This window comes from Papio anubis, chromosome 17 (assembly GCF_008728515.1).
Source record: "Papio anubis isolate 15944 chromosome 17, Panubis1.0, whole genome shotgun sequence".
Lineage (NCBI taxonomy): Eukaryota > Metazoa > Chordata > Mammalia > Primates > Cercopithecidae > Papio > Papio anubis.
In genome coordinates this window covers 23,682,531-23,698,502 of record NC_044992.1, presented here as the reverse complement: position 1 = coordinate 23,698,502, position 15,972 = coordinate 23,682,531, and the positions used below count along the sequence as shown (strand labels likewise).

At 42.6% G+C, this 15,972-nt stretch overlaps 1 protein-coding gene across 6 annotated transcripts in view; it reads right to left on the bottom strand.

The window, feature by feature from the left end:
* Positions 1-15,282, bottom strand: part of NF1 (neurofibromin 1) — a 290,127-nt gene extending 274,845 nt beyond the window's left edge. For 4 of the 6 annotated variants that reach the window (XM_009190060.4, XM_009190065.4, XM_009190064.4 and 1 more), the window contains exon 1: positions 14,840-15,276. In XM_009190060.4, the coding sequence (XP_009188324.3) occupies positions 14,840-14,899 (60 nt within the window). In that variant the 5' untranslated portion in view covers positions 14,900-15,276. Of the gene's footprint in view, positions 1-14,839 lie in introns of all 6 variants that reach the window. The other 2 variants (XM_003912563.5, XM_003912562.5) reach the window with 1 other exon arrangement.
* Between the last annotated feature and the right edge of the window lie 690 nt (positions 15,283-15,972).

Below are 15,972 nucleotides of genomic sequence, written 5' to 3'. Positions count from 1 at the left end.
CTAAAGGATACGCCATTCAATGAATGCCCAAAGCCTTCACAAAAGAATCTGAACATCTTAGTACGGCATATAAGCAGCTATGAGATTCACAACTCATTTCAGGTATCACTTTCTCTGACAAGCTCTCTCTCAAACTGCCCCATCTGAATCAAATGCTCCTGTTACATACTCCCATTGTACTTTATGCATCCATCATAATATTAACTATAATTTTATTTTATCTATCCCATACTAGCTTTAGGATCTCTGGAAACCAAGAGCCACATCTTATTATTATTTCCCTAGCATTTACTACAATGTTCCAGCATCTATAACAAATAGAAGGCACTTAAATGTTTGCTGATCAGATTTAGACAGATGAGGCTCAATTTAAGGGAAGAGCTTATAACAATTACAAGTCTACAAATGGAAAGAGTTACCTTGAGCTATAGTATACCTGGTCATTCAGAGGTCAAAATAAGACTGCCTATCATAGTATTTAGAACAGCACAAGAAAAGAAGAATGACCTGCCCTGATGTCTTTTAATGGAAATGGTTAAATTTTGTGTGGCACAACCATTTAACCATCCTTGAAAACACTAAAATCCAAAGACCTGTCAAGCAGACTGCTCTTTTATGGCAGTTCACAGTTCCCTCTTACCTAAACAGGGCCAAAGGTATGGTAACAAGTTCTCAGCTGGGTAAGGTGGCTCACGCCTATAATCCCAGCATTTTGGGAGGCCAAGGTGGGCAGATCGCTTGAGCCCAGGAGTTCAAGACCAGCCTGGGCAACGTGGTGAAACCCTGTCTCTACCAGAAAAATACAAAAACTAGCTGGGCATGGTGGTGTACACTTGTAGTCCCAGTTACTCCAGAGGCTGAGGAGGAAGGATCACTTGAGCCCAGAAGGTCGAGGCCAAAGTTAACCGTGTTCATGGCACTGCACTCCAGCCTAGGTGACAAAGCAAGACCCCGTCTCAAAAAAAAAAAAAGAGGCCAGATGCGGTGGCTCATGCCTGTAATCCCAGCACTTTGGGAAGCCGAGGCAGGTGGATCACTTGAGGTCAGGAGTTCGAGACCAGCCTGGCCAAAATGGAAAAACCTTGTCTCTACTAAAAACACAAAAATTAGCTGGGCATGGTGATGCACGTCTGTAATCCCAGCTGTTCGGGAGGCTGAGGCAGGAAAATCGCTTGAACCTGGAAGGCAGAGGTTGCAGTGAGGCAAGATCACACCACTGCATTCCAGCCTGGATGACAGGAGAGAAAAAAAAAAAAAAGAAGTTCTCAGACTTTAATCACCTTATTATTATATTCACCTCATATTCAGATCCTGCTCTTATGTTAACTTTACAGTACTAGAAATTATTGAGAATATAATTTCTTACATTGACACATTCTAGTTACATTTTTAAGAAACATTTACTGTTACTTTTCTGATTACAAAAACATATGTTCAATGTAAAAAATTCAAAATTTTTTAAATATTAAGAAAAAACTGCCAGGCACAGCAGCTCACGCCTGTAATCCCAGCACTTTGGGAGGCCAACGTTGACAGATCACTTGAGGTCAAGGAAAAAAAAAAAAAAAAAGAAAAGAAAAAACATTACATATAATCCCTTAAATTTTAAAACAATATAAAAGAAAACGTAATCATATGGTAAGTGTTTATATTAAAAGAACAGATTATAAAACAATTTAAGTCATTCAATTCCAACACCCTAACAATACTGACCTTTATTGAGGTCCTATGTGCCAGAAACTGTGTCATATGCTTTACATACATTTCTTTATCAAATCTCACAACCACCTCTATGAAACAGGTGCTTTTAACTCTATTTTACAAGTGAATAAACTGAAGTTTGAAGAGGTTAAGTAACTTGTCCAAGGGCTAAAAGCAGTAGCAGAGAGCAGAGATTCAAACCTAAGCAATCTGATTTCAGAATCAGCACATTTAATAACATGCACTGGCTGGGCGTGGTGGCTCACGCCTGTAATCCCAGCACTTTGGGAGGCCAAGGTGGGAGGATCACCTGAGGTTAGGAGTTCAAGACCATCCTCTGGTCAACATGGTGAAACCCCATTTCTACTAAAAAAAAAAAATATATACACACACACACACACACACACACACACACACGAATTAGCTGGGTGTGGTGGCACGTGCCTGTAATTCCAGCTACTCCTGAGGCAGAAGAATCACTTGAACCTGGAAAGTGGAGGTTGCAGTGAGGTGAGATTGTGCCACTGAGCTCCAGCCTGGGCAACAGAGTGGGGCTCTGTCAAAAAAAAAAAAAAAAAAAAAAAAAAACCACGCACCAAAATCTTAACAGTGGTTCTGAGTCACAATATTAGTAATGATATTTACTTTTTGTGATTTTGCTGCATTTTCCATACTACTAGGATATGAATTACTACTTTTTTATTTTTAATGTCTACATAGAGATTAGACAATCAGCTGTCAGGGATACTGTACAAGTAGGACTTAAATAATCTCAGATTCTTTCTAACTAAGAATCTGTGACTAGTCAATTACTGACTGGAATTATTTTTTCAGCCAGAGGGCTGGCTCAATAAAAAAGAAACAAAAGATTTTTTAATTTTATGAATTCTGAGCCACAAAGGCAGCTTGTGTCATGAGAGGAACAAGAACTTCAGGTCTTCATTGATCTTTGTTGTTAATATATGACTAAAACAAAACCTACCATCACTGTCATTCCCTACTGCAGATTCACTTACCAGAGGCCAAAAACTGAAACATAACAGGGAAATAAATACTTTCCTTTTTTTCCTCCTCACTCATTACCCAAAAGGAAGAAGATTCACATGGAACATAAAGGCACAACATTTTCCCAGACCCACGGTGGGACAGGAATAGAAGGCATTGATAAAGACAGGAGAGTAGAAAAAATACTCCAAAAGACAAGATGAAGGATTTGAGAGTTGTTCTAGGGAAAAAGAAAAACTGAAAAAGTAGATGTAACAATTAAAAAAACCACATCCAGGAATCTTCATTGAAATACTACCAAAGTTTAATAAAATGTAATCAAACTCTAAGTAAAATGTTCTTAGAATACAAAACTAACTTTACGAAAACAGACTGTGCAATACCAACATCAAAGAATGATAATCTCGTATTTATAGCTGTATGTATATTTCTGTTGGTATTCTCACAAATTCTATTCTGTCACTTAAGAATGTACAGAGAGTATATAACTAAATAAAAGGGAAACAATGTTACAACTTCTAACAGCTGAAGAAGTTTTGATAAAGTGACCAGGAGAATACATAATGAAATCAAGGATATAATTTTTAAATTTACGTCTATTTCTAACATATAACCAACTTAAAAAGATTCAGATACTCTAACATGAACATAAAAGGAAAAACATAATATATCATCTTCCAGTGAAGAGGCAATCACACATCCCTCATTTTGCATATTTGTACTACCTGTTAGTAAAATTTAGACTTAAGACTATTTATTGGAAAGTTAGTGATCTAAGGATTAAGACATCCATACTCTAGTTTAACTCAGTTAATTAGATATCATATGATTGTGAATGTGTTGTTTTGCCTCTGTAACTTTTTTCTCACGTAGAATAGAAATAATAATCACCAAATTATGAAGAATGGATAGAAATAGTGCACAGATGCTAATACAATTTTATGACTATTTACAGCTTCCTTTCATGTAAGATTCATACCTAAGTCATTAAACAAGCCCATGATGTAAGTAGGTTAAGTATCATGCCCATTTTACATACGAAAATATAGAAAACTGATGTTCAGAGAGGTTAAGAGACTTCCCCAAGACCACACTGCAAATTGCACAGTCAAGAGCTTTTTCTTTTACTACATAGTAGGCTACCCTCACAAGTCTAAAGTGGTAAAAGTTTTCTCATGCCCAAATTACTATGAGAACTACCCAAGAGAAACTGTGTCAACAGAAAATGGTCACCACTTGAGATCATTAAGAGACATAACTTCCCAAAAGGTCATTATCTGAGTATAAAATTTTGATTGAAAATAAGTTAAATAAAATCCTTAAAAGTTTCTAGCAGTCCTGCTATTTACTAAATTAACTTCATGCCTCTTGTGCTAGATACACCACTCTGTTGGTGGGGGTGGGACACGGGAATGAGGTGGAACAGGAAAGAATTTCATCAGAAAAAGTTAAGTTCTCGGCCGGGCATGGTGGCTCATGCCTGTAATCCCAGCACTTTGGGAGGCCAAGTCAGGCAGATCACCTGAGGTTGGGAGTTCGATACCAGCCTGACCAACATGGTGAAACCCTGTCTCTACTAAAAAAACAAAATTAGCTGGGCATGGTGGCACATGCCTGTCATCCCAGCTACTCGGGAAGCTGAGGCAGGAAAATCGCTTGAACCTGGGAGGCGGAGGTTGCTGTGAGCCAAGATCACGTCATTGCACTCCAGCCTGGACAACAAGAGCAAAACTCCATCTCAAAAAAAAAGTTCTCTGAAGTTCAACGGAATAAGACATTCAAAGCTATAAAATATGAATAAGAGCAGGCGACAGCTTGTGGACTGCAGTGGCAACCCTAAGCCAAACCATGAGTGCCAGACTATGGTTTAAATAAAATATGCAATCTGGAAGTTTGCACCTCAAGTTACTGCTACTGCAAAGTAATTAGTACCATTTATGGTAAGAATATGTAAAGTTTTAGAATGTAATGCCAATTCTTCATTTTAGTGGGATGAACTCCCCTTGAAGCTTTGTCTCAACAGAAGCTTTTTTGATGATATAGTCCATGGCTCAAAAGCCACTCAGGACTCAGCACAGCAGTTCACGCCTATAATTCCAGTGCTTTGGGAAGCCAAGGTGGGAAGACTACTTGAGGCCAAGAGTTTGAGACCAGCCTGGGCAACCTGGGCAACATAACAAGATGCCGTCTCTACAAAAAACATTAAAATAATAGCCAGGCATGGTGGCGCACACCCATATTCCTAGATATTCAGGAGATGGGCGATCACTTGAGCCCGGGAGTTCGAGGCTATGGTGAGCTATGATCACACCACTGCACTCCAGCCTGAGGAACAAAAAGAGACCTCACTTCTAAAACAAATGAATAATAAACAATTTTTAAAAACCAGTTATATGTGGAGAATATAACCATATATCACAAGCATATAACATTTGAAGTGATCAAATGGATCGTCTTTAAGAGACTTTAGTGAGGGTACTATAAATAGCAGTTATAATTCATATCCTATAGCATTAAACACCTGAGAGTACTCTGTTTACTGAAGGCTCTACCACATAGTATGATACAGAAATTTACAACTTGTTGAAACTTTAAACTTAATTCACAGTCACTATGATGTAAAACCACTTTTCTATCCTTCAAGATCAAAACAAATGGTCTCATCTTTCCCTTCCCACCCCCAAGAAAATGAGGTATTCTAAAAGATGTCAGATGAAACAAGCCAACGCTTTTATAAACACAAGTCAATCCTTTGCAAAGAAACAGATTAAGATGCTCATATTCTGCTTCGGTATTGATCCCAAGCCTTTTAACAGTTTAAGCTGACCACAAATCTCCCCTTCCACTTCTACAGAACATTCTCCTCCTTAAACTTCCTTTAGAGCCTTCCGATACCTCCTGTCCCTTGACTTATATATACACACACCTCCAAAATAGACGCAGACCTAAGGAACACAAGTGGAAAACACATTTTTAATTAATACACTGCTTATTCTTAAAAGTATGTGGTTAGAATGCAGCAATATAGTCTACGTAGAACCCCAGAACACCAAATTTGAAAGCTACAACAAAAATGCCCCATAGCAATCTGAGTAATTTAAAGAACAAAGATGTGAAAAATAAGGCATTCTTACTACTGTATTATATGACTCAAATTTTAAGGACACAATTTTTGGTTGGTGCAGTGGCCTGTACTCAAATAAAAAATGAAAAACAAAAATACTTTCTCCATGTTAAAAAAATGTTTTTGAGACAGGGTCTCACCCAGGCCAGAGTGTAGTGGTGCAATCATGGCTCACTGCAGCCTTAATTTCCTGGGCTCAAGCAATCCTGACTCAGCCTCCCAAGTAGCATATACTACCACACCTGGCTAATCTCTGTCTGCTTTTTCTTTACTTTACTTTTAACCAATGCACACTGGCTGATTTTTTCTTTTCTTTTTTTTTTTTTTCACTTTTTGTAGAGATGGGGTCTCACTCTGTTGCCCAGGCTGGTCTCAAACTCTGAGGCTCAAGTGATCCTCCCACCTCAGCCTCCCAAAAAGCTTGAATTATAGGCATGAGCCACCATACCCAGCCAAAACATTTTTTAAAAGCAGACTTAAGGCCAGGTACAGTGGCTTACACCTGTAATCCCAGTACTTTGGGAGGCTGAGGCAGGTGTTTGAGGCCAGCCTGGCCAATATGGCAAAACCCCGTCTCTACTAAAAATACAAAAATAGGGCCAGGCACAGTGGCTCAAGCCTGTGATCCCAGCACTTTGGGAGGCCGAGACAGGCGGATCACCTCAGGTCAGGAGTTCAAGACCAGCCTAGCCAATATGGTGAAACCCCGCCTCTACTAAAAATACAAAAAAAATCAGCTGGGTGTGGTGGTACATGCCTGTAATCTTGGGAGGCTGAGGCAGGAGAATCGCTTAAACTCAGGAGGCAGAGGTTGCATTGAGCCAAAATTGTACCACTACACTCCACCCTGGGCGACAAAGCGAGACCTTGTCTCAAAATAATAATAATAATAATAATAATAATAATGCAGATTTAAGAAAAGAATCTAATTTCCTAATAGTTAAAAAGTCAAATAAAAAGAGTAGGGCAAAAAACAGGAACATTTAAAATAAAATGTAACAATATTAACCCAGCGCCATAGCTTATGCCTATAATCCCAGCACTTTGGGAGGCTGAGGCAGGCGGATCGCTTGAGGTCAGTAGTTTGAGACCAGCCAACATAGCGAAACCTTGTCTCTACTAAAAATACAAAAGTTAGCCAGGTGTGGTGGTACATGCCTGTAATGCCAGCTACTTGGGAGGCTGAGGCATGAGAATCGCTTGAACCCACGAGGTGGAGTTTGCCGTGAGCTGAGATCATGGCACTGCACTCCAACCTGGGCAATAGAGCAAGACTCTATCTCAAAAAAAAAAAAAAAAGAAGAAAAAAAGAGAACTTGTCAATGGATACTAAGGTAAGGTATATATTGGCCAAGGTACATACAAAGGAATATCCAGAGACTAGTCACGCTCCCTTTTTTTTTTTTTGGAAGACAGGGTCTCACTCTTGAGGTCTCACACTTTTTTTGGAAGACAGACCCTCCAACAGGGTCTCACCCAAGCTGGAGTACAGTGGCACAATCATGGCTCACTGTATCCTTGAACTCCTGGGTTCAAGTGATCCTCCTGCCTCAGCCTCCTGAGTAGCTGAGACTACAGGCACATGCCACCACACCCAACTAATATTTTTTAGAAACAGCATCCCACTATGTTGCCCAGCCTGGTCTTGAACTCAAGGCCTCAAGCAATCCTCCCACCTGGGCCTTCCAAAGTGCTGGGATTACAAGCATAAGCTACCACACCCGGCCTACGCTCCCTTATTTAGTGAAAACACAATAATCAGTAATAAGCTACACTGCACTCTAGCCTGGGCAACACAGCAAGACTCTGTCACAAAAAAAAAAGTAATCAGCTATAAAGAAAACATATAAATCCTATATTAGAAAAATTTTAGACTTTTCAAAGTGCTTCACATTCATATCCTATCAGACTACTGCAAAATGTCCTAACAGTAAATGACAAATCCAAAATTACAAAAGTAGTTGATCAGATCTGAAACCTGATACAAAAAACATGTTTGCTCTATGGGAGGAAATAAAAATATGTACAAATTCCTTCTTTATGCTAATTTTCTTACTCATTGCTTGTTAAAATATCACTTATCAAACCTAGGCTATTACAAACACGGAAGTAAAATTCAGTAAAACAAAGCCAAAAGTACTATTTTTTTTAATTTAGCCAGTCTACCCTTCAACCAGGAATCATTTCAAAAACATTCCATCAATGTTCTGTGTGCTTAAGACTGTGCTGGGCACTGGGGTGACTAGAAGAGAATTCAAATGGGGTTCATTGCTTTTCAGAAAGTATACACTCCATTTGATAAAAAGACAAGAAAAAAAGAAAACAAACCAAGCTGTGTTCAACCAACCCTCCTAAAGGAAGAAAACTTACTGTGTGGTTTATAAAACTCCAGGTGACAAGGATACCAAGAAGCGAGATAGCAGAGTTTAGTGTGAAACAACCTCATGGGGAAAAAAAAAATGAAGTCTGAGCTGAACACTGAAGGAAGGACAGGAATTAGAAAAGCACAAAGGAGGAATTAAAGCATTCAGACAGGGACTGGCAGAAACAAAGACCAAGAAGTGGGAAGAAGCAAGATACATATAGAAGAGACTGAGGTGACCTGCCTGGAACATACGTGCATGCAGAGGCATAATGGGAAAGAGTTTAGTAAATTAAGTGGGGTCAGCTCCCGGTAGACTGCTAGGTCACAGAGACATGCTGTTAGAATATTTAAGTCACCGAATATTTAAACTTGAAAGACTCTAAAAGATTTTCTAGCCACTTCTTTTTCAACAGATGAGGAAATCAAGGATCTATAGGAAAGCTAATGGCTAGGATAGGGACAAAGGCAGTGAATAACAGAACAAAACTAAGACCACCACTAAGGAATTCCAATTCAGCAGAAAGGTATTGTGTCTTGGGAACTAGAAGAGATTGGTTTCCAGTGGGTACTGGAACATCACAGTGGCATTACAACTAAGCAAAGACCACTATGTTTTGCCATAAGGAATCACTTTCAAGAAAACAGCAATCAAGAAGGAAAGCAGAAGCAGGAGCTACTTTTCAGAGTTATAAAGGAAATGGGTGGATAAACAGTAGAGGCGGGTATCTGGCAACAACAAAAAAGGCTGGTCCACAGAGAGAGCTGCAGGACCAAGTAAATGTCTGATTTCCAAGAGAAAGGAAATCTTAGCCTGAAAAGTGAAAAAGAAAGAAGCCCACATAGAGACTAAATTAGTTCCTAGACAGATAAGGTGGAAAGTGTAAGGGGTGCAGAGAACTGAGGAACAGTTGGAAGAAATTTTTTTAAAGGATGAATTCTGGGCCGGGCACGATGGCTCATGCCTGTAATCCCAGCACTTTGGGAGGTCAAGGCAGGCGGATCACGACGTCAAGAAATTGAGACCCATCCTGGCTAACAAGGTGAAACCCCGACTCTACTAAAAATAAAAAATTAGCTGGGCGTGGTGGCATGCACCTGTAGTCACAGTTACTTGGGAACCTGAGGCAGGGGAATCGCTTGAACCCAGGAGGCGGACGTTGCAGTGAGCTGAGATCACGCCACTGCACTCCAACCTGGGCGACAGAGCAAGACTCCATCTCAAAAAAAAAAAAAAAAAAAAAATTCCAAAGTAAAGAATAAGCATTATTGTGCTCGCTTCAGCACCACATATACTAAAATTGGAAGAATAAGCATTATTTCTCACTCACCATAAAATATTCCTCACCATAAAAGAGTACTCATTTTCATGGCCGGGCGCAGTGGCTCAAGCCTGTAGTCCCAGCACTTTGGGGGGCCGAGACGGGCGGATCACGAGGTCAGGAGATCCAGACCATCCTGGCTAACACAGTGAAACCCCATCTCTACTAAAAAAAAAATACAAAAAACTAGCCGGGCGAGGTGGCGGGTGCCTGTAGCCCCAGCTACTCGGGAGGCTGAGGCAGGAGAATGGCGTGAATCCGGGAGGCGGAGCTTGCAGTGAGCTGAGATCCGGCCACTGCACTCCAGCCTGGGCGACAGAGCAAGACTCCGTCTCAAAAAAAAAAAAAACAAATTAGTACTCATTTTCAACTATTATAAGGCCTGATAAAAATTACAGACCAGGCTTGAAGAATGAAGCTAGGAGATATTTTTTAAATCCAAAAAGCTTCAAAGTTTTGCAAATCTATTTGTCTAATTAGTATGTGGTTTGTAATTTCGAAGATACTTGCCAATCATTTTATACTGTGAACCTCTCACCGCATATTCAAAGTACATTCAGATGAACACTCAATGTATGAGAACAGATATGCCATTATAACCTCTAAAATCAGAGTTTATTCTGTAACATATTATTTAAATGGTTTTTTTTTTTTGGCTTTTATATACTGCTTTTGCTTGATCAGATATGGAAAATATAATTGCTTTAAATAATCATATTTACAACAAATGATTTTGGGATGGACTTCTTTTTCAAGTTCAAATATCCATAGTTTTCCCATACTTCCTTTCAGAAATAAAGCTCTACAGGGACCAGTGGGGCATACAGAACTAGGTGAGATACACAGAAGGTTCTAATTTGCTTAGAAACCGGGTTAATGAACCACAATTAAAAGCTACACACCTGGCCAGGCGCAGTGGCTCACACCTGTAATCCCAGCACTTTGGGAGGCCAAGGCAGGTAGATCACCTTAAGTCAGGAGTTCGAGACCAGCCTGACCAACATGGTGAAACTCCGTCTCTGCTAAAAATACAAAAATTAGCCAGGTGTGGTAGCTCCCAGCTTCTCCGGAGGCTGAGGCAGGAGAATGGCTTGAACCAGGGAGGCAGAGGTTGCAGTGAGCTGAGAACTCGCCATTGCACTCTGGCCTGGGAGACAAAAGCAAAACTCCATCTCAAGGGGGAAAAAAAAAAAAAAAAGCTACACACATACAATTTGTCAGTTTCAATTAGAAACTTGCTATCTGGCACCATAAAGGCAGGTTAAGGAGAGACATAAGATGTAACTGATAACATTCAGCTTTCTGGCTGTCCACCTTTGCAACTGTCATTTCCCTAACCAAGGAGGTGATTACTTCTAAAATTGGTAATACTCATTCAAGTTAGACCCTAAATACTAGGTTTAGCTGCAATATTATCAGGTTAAGGAATTTTATATTACCCACAAGAATGTGAGCTCAAAATGTCAATATGGCACACATCCACTTCTTTTAACTGAGTCTACTGCACTAAGTTGCTAAGCAATACCCATCAGAGTGCAATATGTCTGTAATCAGCAGTGGCTAGAAATGCATTTCTGCTTTAATCACACCAAATATTGGAAATCCAACCAAAACAGCAATCATAAACAGAGTTGCCATCTTCTGACACGCATATGCTCCCTGGGGGCGTAAGTGGTCCAACATGCAAACTCTTAGCTGTAATAAGAAGGAAAAGCTTAACTTCCCCTGGGCCCAGTAGAGCAAAGTACAGATAACATAATCCAAAATTCAAAGTTTTATTAACAGTTGAAACTATTAAGATTCTTTTTTGTTGTTTTTTTTGAGATGGAGTCTCGCTCTGTCGCCCAGGCTGGAGTGCAGTGGCGCCATCTCAGTCCACTGCAAGCTCTACCTCCCGGGTTCAGGCCATTCTCCTGCCTCAGCCTCCCGAGTAGCTAGGACTACAGGCGCCCGCCACCACGTCCAGATAATTTTTGTATTTTTAGGAGAGACGGGGTTTCACTTTGTTACCCAGGATGGTCTCAATCTCCTGACCTCGTGATCCGCCCACCTCAGCCTCCCAAAGTGCTGGGATTACAGGTGTGAGCCACCGCGCCCGGCCAACTATTAAGATTCTTATACAAATATCTCTCAGTACATGCAGGGCTTTTTCTCCCCTCAATAAAAATGTAAGCGATGGCTCACGCCTGTAATCTCATACCTCTACTAAAAATACAAGTATTATCCAGGAGTAGTGGCCAGCGCCTGTAATCCCCGCCACTTGGGAGTCTGAGGCAGGAGAATCATTTGAACCCAGGAGGCAGAGGTTGCAGTAAGCCAAGGTCGCATGATTGCACTCCAGCCTGGGCAAGAAGCGTGAAAACTCCGTCTCAAAAATTAAAAAAAAAAAACTCTTCTATTTAATGGATTAGAACAAATTCTGTGGGATACTTAGGAAAAGTATCTCCCTGACGGTCAAGCATTCACTACTTTTCATACTGAAGCTCTTGTTAATACATTTATGTCGCTTAACCTCCCTATGCCTCAGTTTTCTGACTAAATGACATTTTCAACCTTAAGATGAACTCTAATATGAATTCAACATTTATCACTCTATAATAAATTAATATATGTAAGTACCTTATGTTAAACACTGAAAACCCTTACATTTTTGCATCTCAAGGTCAGAGACTAACTTTCTAAGAGAAAAATGTGAGGAACAGGCCAGGCACAGTGGCTCACGCCTATAATCCCAGCACTTCAAGAGGCCAAGGCGGGCAGATCACCTGAGGTCAGGAGTTCGAGATCAGCCTGACCAATATGGTGAAACCCCGTCTCTACTAAAAATACAAAAATTAGCCGGGCATGATGGTGCACACCTGTAATCCCAGCTACTTGGGAGATTGAAGCAGGAGAATCACTTGAATGCGGGAAGCAGGGGTGCAATGAACCGACATCAAGCTACTGCACTCCAGCCTGGGCAGAAGAGTGAGACCTTGTCTCAATTAAAAAAAAAAAAAAGTGAGGAATAATCTCTGCTATGTATCTTTCTCTTAATTACAACATAAGGAATGCAGAAAAATGCTGTTTTAAAAACTTATGTCCTTAATTTTTAACAGATGGTGGTGAGTTTGATTCCACAATATGCATAACAATGAAGCCTTAAGGTCTTTTAACACTAGGGACAGAAGGAGAAACACTTTCTTGCATTAATGGGCATATAATCAAAATCACTCCTTTTTTTTTTTTTTTTTTTTTTTGAGACAAGAGTCTTCCTCTGTTGCCCGGGCTAGAGTGCACTGGCATGATCTCGGCTCACTGCAACCTCCATCTCCTGGGTTCAAGTGATTCTCCTGCCTCAGCCTCCTGAGTAGTTGGGATTACAGGCGCCCGCAACCACACCAGGCTAATTTTTGTAGTAGAGACGAGGTTTCACTGTTAGTCAGGCTAGTCTCGAACTCCTGACCTCAGGTGATGGACCTGCCTCGGCCTCCCAAAGTGCTGGGATTACAGGCGTGAGCCACCGTGCCCAGTCCAAAATCGTTCCTCTTTAAAATATCTTTTTCCAATATGGTAAATAAGCCTAGAGATGAACAGGTAAGAAGTAAAAAAAATAAAATTGAGAAAAAAACTGAAAAAAATTTTTAATTTTTAAAATTTAAGGAGAATTGCAGCATGAATCCTTCAAATTCCTACATCCAGATTCTGCTGTCCGCAAGGGTCAGCTTTGGGGTTCTTCTATGTGCCTTTTAAATCCTTTCTTAAAATTACAGTCTTTTCTACCAAGTTTTAAATCTAACACTCTATCAATAATGCAATATTTTATATGCAGTAACATTAAACCACAGATGGATTAGTATAGTTTGGTTTAGATGCCTTTGGGTCTGGAAGCATACGAATGGATAAAACAATTCCTTCAAGTCTCTGACAGCTTCATAATTCTATTTTATCTACATAGCTTCTTCTCAACTTCCTCTGCCTATTCCCAGATATTTTCCAGGTAGGTCTGAAACACTTTGAGTGCCGTAAAGAAATGTTTATGGATCAAATAAGGGAAGAGCTCTTCCCCCACCCCTTCAACTCCCACAATGTTTTACCATTATATCCAGTAAACAAAATAGATTGACTCAATCTTAAACAATTCCCCCATCACAGGAAGCCCATTGCAACCACAGCTGCAGAAAGTATCCCTTAAACCATCCCCAACTACCTACAGCAACACAAAGTTAAACTAATTTCCAATGACAAAAGGCTATGCTGCGTGCATTCATTCTAATCAGCCCCAGGATTTATTGTGTGAAACTCAGCCGATAAAAAGTCACCTCCTCAAGCTACAAAACTTTTTTTTCCATCCCAAATATTCTCAATGAAAGTTCTCTTGTCAACCAGGAGGAGAGAGTCAAAAACAACCACAAACACTAGCAGAATGATCTGCTCCAGGACCATATCCCAGCTGGCTTTGCTCTGTGTTGTTGGTGGCTCAGAAGCAGTTTCTCACTTTCCTTTCACCCTTCTCCCCTTACTCCCCAACATCCTCACTCGAGAATACATCACATCCTCAGACCACTGGCAAAAAAAAAGGCGGGGGGAGAGACTACAATTATCAAGGAAGGGGAAGATATTTCAGAAACACGGTTTCCACTGCAAACGGCAATAAAAAAAAAAAGGCAGTCTGTGTCATCAGGATATGGGGGACGACGTTTTGGGGCATCACAAAGATGTGCAGTGAGTGTGCACTTGAAGCTCTCGGGGCAGGATGAGACGATGGAGCAGAAAGTAAGAAAACCTGTGCCTTCCTTGCTTTCTTCTGCTCTTCCCCCTCCAGGAGAGGAAGCTGAAGAAACTGGGGGAGGGGCGGAATGTTATCGTTCTCCTATTGTGGGTACATAAGACAGGCCTTAGGGTTCGCTCGTCCCCAGTTAGGAGGGTCACGGAGGGAAGAGGAAGAGAGAACCCCTAAACGTTACCCACCTCTGCTCAAAAACAAAAGTAAGGGGGTAATTATTAAATCCAGATGGCGCGCCCCTAAAGGGGCCCCCAGGTCACTCATCCCCATTCCCAAGCGGAAGGGCTGGGATAAAGGGTACGGAGGGTCGGAGGCTGGTCAGGGACAAGGCCCCACCCCCCGACTTAGGAGGGAAAGGGAGCCCAAGCTCCCAGCTGTCCCCTCCTACCCCTCACCTCCCGCCTTGACCACCCCCACTTATCCCCCCTTCCCTTTTCTTCCCTTCCTTTCCTCCAGAGCCAGAGGCAGCCGCGGGGGAGGCGGCCGCTCCTACCTCCCCTCACCCACTCTGTCCCCACCCCCACTCCGCTCCCACCTCCCGCCCGCCACGGGCCCGTTACCTGCTCGTCGAAGCGGCTGACCACGGCCTGGACCCATTCCACCGGCCTGTGCGCGGCCATGTCCTCCCCGCGGCCGGGGGGCGGCGGAGGGAAGGGTGGGCCGGCGCCCTGGGCCGGGAAGAGGGCGGGGAGCGGAGGCTGAGGTGAGGGAAGAGGCGAGGAGAGGGTCTGAGGAGTGCAGGCTCCCAGCGTTCCCACGGGGGTGGGGATGGGGGGTCAGCGCCGAGCGGGAGGGGGAGAGGGAAAGGGGGCGTTGGCACGGAGGCTGGGGGAAGGGGGATAGGGGAAGGGGACCCGGGGAGGGGAGGGGGCCTCTTGGTCGCTTTCCCCACTAGCGCCGTCTCCCCACAGCCATCACAGTCCGAGACGCCGCCATGACACCCCACCGGAAGTGGGATCCTTTCCACGGCCCGGGGAGAGGGAGCGCGAGCGAGCTAGAGATTGAGAGCGCGGCTGGGAAAGGGGAGGGGGAAGCGAGAGGGAAGGGGGCCTGCCGCGCATGCGCCCGCGCCGGCCGGTTTCATTAATGAAAAAGCGAGTCCTCCTGGAGGTGACGTCATCTAACTCCTCTGGGCCGCCTCGCGAGCGTCCCTCACCGCCGTGGGGCTCACCTAGACTGGCACTGGGCTCAGCCGGCGAGTGCCAGAGCTGACCCCAGAGCATCCGCTCCCATCCCCACCGCCCCCTAGGGCTGTCCCCTCCCCCGCCGGCCTCCGGGTTTGGATTGTTCCCGGAGTTGGAAGTTAGGGCGCCCTGGGGCTAGCCTTTCTCCGGCCGCGCGGATCTCTGCCGCTAATCTCCTGGGGAGGCTGTGCTCTCAGCCTTAAGTTCTCAGAAAAAATAAAGTACACACCCTCCGATTTTCAGGTTCTTCTTAGCTTTGTAGACTGCTGAGAAACAAAAAAGGAAGGCCAAAGAGAGATTCCGTGATTTTTTTTTTTTTTAAGAGGTCGCTTAAATCCCAATGCTAGACCCAGTGGCAATCAAGGTCTAGCCACCGGGTCTAGCATTGGGATTTAAGCCCAGCTTTCCTCTGCAAAACTCATAGCCACCAAAGTTAATATAACTTTTGCACAGCTGATAATAGATTCAAGTTTCACCACCCTCAAAACACCTTTAGGGCCTCGCTTTCA